This window comes from Manacus vitellinus, unplaced genomic scaffold (genome assembly GCF_001715985.3).
Source record: "Manacus vitellinus isolate BGI_N305 unplaced genomic scaffold, ASM171598v3 scaffold_27_pilon, whole genome shotgun sequence".
NCBI classification, from domain to species: domain Eukaryota; kingdom Metazoa; phylum Chordata; class Aves; order Passeriformes; family Pipridae; genus Manacus; species Manacus vitellinus.
In genome coordinates this window covers 4,921,889-4,925,558 of record NW_021940039.1, presented here as the reverse complement: position 1 = coordinate 4,925,558, position 3,670 = coordinate 4,921,889, and the positions used below count along the sequence as shown (strand labels likewise).

The following is a 3,670-nucleotide window of genomic DNA, read 5'->3' as shown; positions in this document are numbered from 1 at the left end:
AGTCAAAACAAAGTCATTGGGGGGTCCCGGATGACACAGGCAGTTACTCAAGGATGTGCTACCGACAAACCGACGTACAGTGTCCCCTCCCCGGCGTGGCAAAACACCAGCGGAGGGGTCTGGGGAGGGGAGGGCCTTCCCACCCGGCACATGGCCCCATGTGCCTTCCTGGCCCAAAGGCAAGTGCTAGAAAACACAGCTACAGCTACTCCACAAAATAAATGAACGAGAAGTAAAGATGGGTGCAGGCGGGACCCTTTCTGGAGAGGTCCAGTGGGGCACAGGAAGCCCCTGGGAAGCTGTCAGGGCTCCTGCTCTTGAGCTGGGAAATGCCACTGCTGAGCTCCCCAAATTCCATCGTTCCAGAAAGCCTGACCAGCTGCTCTGGGCAGGGTTGGAGTAGGTAGAGCTGGTGCCTGCACTCAGAGCTCACCCTCACCTGAGGGCTCTGAGGAATGTCTCTGGAACAGGGAAAAGCAATCCCAATACATTGTTTGTCCTTGTTTTCCTCGCAAAACAGACAGACAGGGACTCACCCAGCAGGTGAACGGGCTTGTCCAGCACAGGATCCGAGGTGGGAAGGCTTAAAAAAAGAAGAATCACAGAGGGCAGTAAAACCTGGCACAGCTGGGAAGCTGAGCCTTTGATCTCCCCATGCCTTAAGCCCCCCTGGAAATGGGGACACTGGGAGTTTTCCTCCCCTCCTCGGTCCATCCGTCTGTCCGGCAGTGTCTCGGGGGACCAGGGCTCTGGTCCCCACCGCTGCTGTAGCACAGGTAGAAAATGATGGACAGGGTGACTGGGTTCCTGCTGTCTCCTTCCCTTCCTGCTTCAGAGCCTTCTCACATTTGGTTCTAGTTTTCTTCTGGACAAAATCCCCCATTTGAGTCCTTCCAGGGAGCCAGCAGGAGACATCAGTCCCGCACCCCACAGCAGCTCCTGCTTGGGTTTGCTGGTGCATGGCACCGCTGCTGCCCAGTTATCAGGGCCCTGCAGATGCTAAGCCCCACTCGGGGCTTCTTTTTGCAAAACCTTAACGGGATTTGAGGAAATGAAAGGCTTTGGATATCTGCAGGTGCCGAGCCAGCGCACGGCTCAGCCGGGGGGAAAGTGAACGCGGGTCCCCGGGCCGGCAGTGAGCAGAGGGGGCTCACGTGGGGGATGTGTCTGTGCTGCCCAAAGCCAAGGGTTTGGGGAAAGGTCACAGCTGTTGGATGGCCGACATGAATCTGAGTGAGTCTGGTTGGGAGGGAGGAGCTGTGAAATGCAGGCAGAGCCATGCTGGGAAGTGAACCTTCCTCGCCTCCTCCTCCTCCTTGCCGCACTTCCCATTTCTCCAGTGCTGCCAAAACAGCTCCATGCCATGCTCAGTTCTGGGTGGACGTCCTTGCAGCACTGCATCAGCTTGCTTTGGGGTGTTCTGACCCATGGGGAGGCTCCAGGAGGCAGGACAGGGACAACAGGGACTAAGGAGCTGGTAGTCGTCCCTTCCCAGCTGTGTTGCTCTTCCAGGGGCAGAGGCGAATGTTCTGTAGTCCAGAGAAAGAATCACTGGCACGGTCAGGCTGACCCAGCTGAGCCCTCCCCATCACTAGTAGCACCATGGGGGGAGCTGGAACTGTGGAGCAGCCTTGTCCCAGTCTGGGGGATTCTGGGGGTCTTGGGGCTCCCTGTGGCAAGTGCCCCCAGTCACTTGGTGAGGCCACTGCCTGGAGTCTGTGCCCGGAGCAGAGGTGATCAGAGGTGCTCAGCCTACCTGGGCTACTCCCTACCTCCAGGCAGCCCCTTCTCTTCCTTGCTGGACCCTGCTGGGCACTGCTCCCCAAATCCCTGCATCCCACTGCCCTCTCTGGGGCATAAGCACCAGCCACAGGACAGGACAGAGCCATTCTGGCTGCAGCGGAGCCATGGCAGTGGGAAGCAAAGGTCCAGCAATGTCTGTGGATGCCCAGGAGATAAAGTCACCCTCACTGGGGGCAGGTGCTCCCCAGAGGCCCCTCAAAGATGGGCCAGCCCTCGGGGAGGATGGGGAGGATGGCAGCTGGGGGGGGACGGGGCTGCAGGGTGGTGGGGAAGGGCAGGGGGCTGGGCACAGTGTGGGGGGCTCCTGCCATCCAGCTAATTCTCTTCCCGGATGGGCCGGATCTTCATCTCGGTGAATTTGAGGGAGTACTGCCAGCCGGTCCAGGAGGACCACTCGATGCCATCGGCGTAGGAGCTGTGGTGGCCCTTGAGGTACTGCCCGTTGAGGTTGGAGGTGTGGCAGTTGCGGTACCACCAGGCACCGTGGTAGAAAGCGGCGCAGTTGTTCTCCGAGTGGTCGTTGTCCAGGTCCTTGGTGGTGAACTTCATCCCATTGTGCTTCAGGAGGGAGTCACCTGTCCCGGGGAAAAGGAGATGTGATGAGCCCTTCCTGCTCTTGGGCCAGCTCCCTGCCCCATGGGACTCTCCTGGGCATCACAGTGGGATTCCTGCAACGGGTCTCCTCCTGCAAAAGCCCGTTAACTGCCTCCAGCTCCCTGCAGCCGCAGGGATACAGCCAGTGCCACTGCCAGAGGAGACTGGAACACCCCAGCGAGGGGGTTTGGTGGCTGTGGGGTCCCCTTGCCCCCACATGTGTGTGTCCCCACTCCGCTGCCTCACCTGCCGTCCCCGAGTAGTCGGTGACGGTGATGGGGTACCCGTCCTCCTCGGGGTCCACAGAGAAGAGCCCCACCCCGAAGCTGCCATAGTGGGCGAAGGCAGTGCCGTTGTCAAAGTCCTCCAGGTCGATGCGGAGCTCGTAGGTGCCCTGGACCGTCAGCATGTGGATCCGCTTCAGCCCTGCAGCAGAGGGATGGGGTGAGTGCAGGGACCCCGCTGGGGATGGGGTGGCCAGTGGGCCCTGGGGAGGGGGCCCGGGGTGGAACAGGGAGCGGTTCCCACCCTCCATCCCTCACTCTGGCTGCATGGCCAAGGGCACATGCTCAGCTCGGGGTCAAACAGCCCCATTGCCTCCCTGCCCTGTGCAGCCCCCTGACACCCTCCCTGCCTGCCCAGCCCATCACTCCCAGGACATGGGCGCTGGCCGAGGGTGTCTTGGTGTGCCCTCCTTTGCAAAGGAAACCCTGGACCTCCTCAGGGGATCCCAGGCTTTGCCAGCCCACCCAGGAGTGAGCACTGCCAGCCCCACACACCTAACCAGTGCTCTCCTGTCAGCTTCCCAAAGCCATCCCGGTAGGCTTCCCAGCCACGGAAGAAGTTCACAGAGCCATCTTCCCGCCGCTGGAACACCTGGGGAGACACACAGGGCATCAGTTGTGGGGCTGCTCCAAGCCCGTGCACCCCAGGCAGCCCCCCTGCTCCCCACCGTGCTGCCCACCACTCCCTGCCACTGCCTGATCACATACAGGCACGAATTAAACCCCATCAGTCCAGTCATTACACAGGGATGCTCAGCCATTATACAGGGATGCTGGGGAGAGGTCCCCAGGGAAATGCTGGATCATCACCTGTCAGATCCCAGGGTGGGTGAGTCAGTTCAGATAAAACCCTTCACAGGATCCTCCATCTGGATGCCACAGAAACCTGTGGCCTGCTCCTGTGGGAAGGTGTCCTGTGCCCCTGGGAGTGGTGAGCACACTGCACCCACCTCCAACCAGCCTGGGTCTGCTGTTGCACATGGGAGCAG

General features: G+C 60.5%; 1 protein-coding gene across 1 annotated transcript in view; it reads right to left on the bottom strand.

The window, feature by feature from the left end:
- Positions 1-1,901: 1,901 nt before the first annotated feature.
- Positions 1,902-3,670, bottom strand: part of FIBCD1 (fibrinogen C domain containing 1) — a 9,066-nt gene continuing 7,297 nt past the window's right edge. Inside the window, exons 4-6 of the mRNA XM_029960524.1 lie at positions 3,177-3,273; positions 2,644-2,823; positions 1,902-2,378 (exon numbers count right to left, since the gene is read on the bottom strand). Coding sequence (XP_029816384.1) covers positions 2,119-2,378; positions 2,644-2,823; positions 3,177-3,273 — 537 coding nt within the window. The 3' untranslated portion in view covers positions 1,902-2,118. The remainder of the gene's footprint in view (positions 2,379-2,643; positions 2,824-3,176; positions 3,274-3,670) is intronic.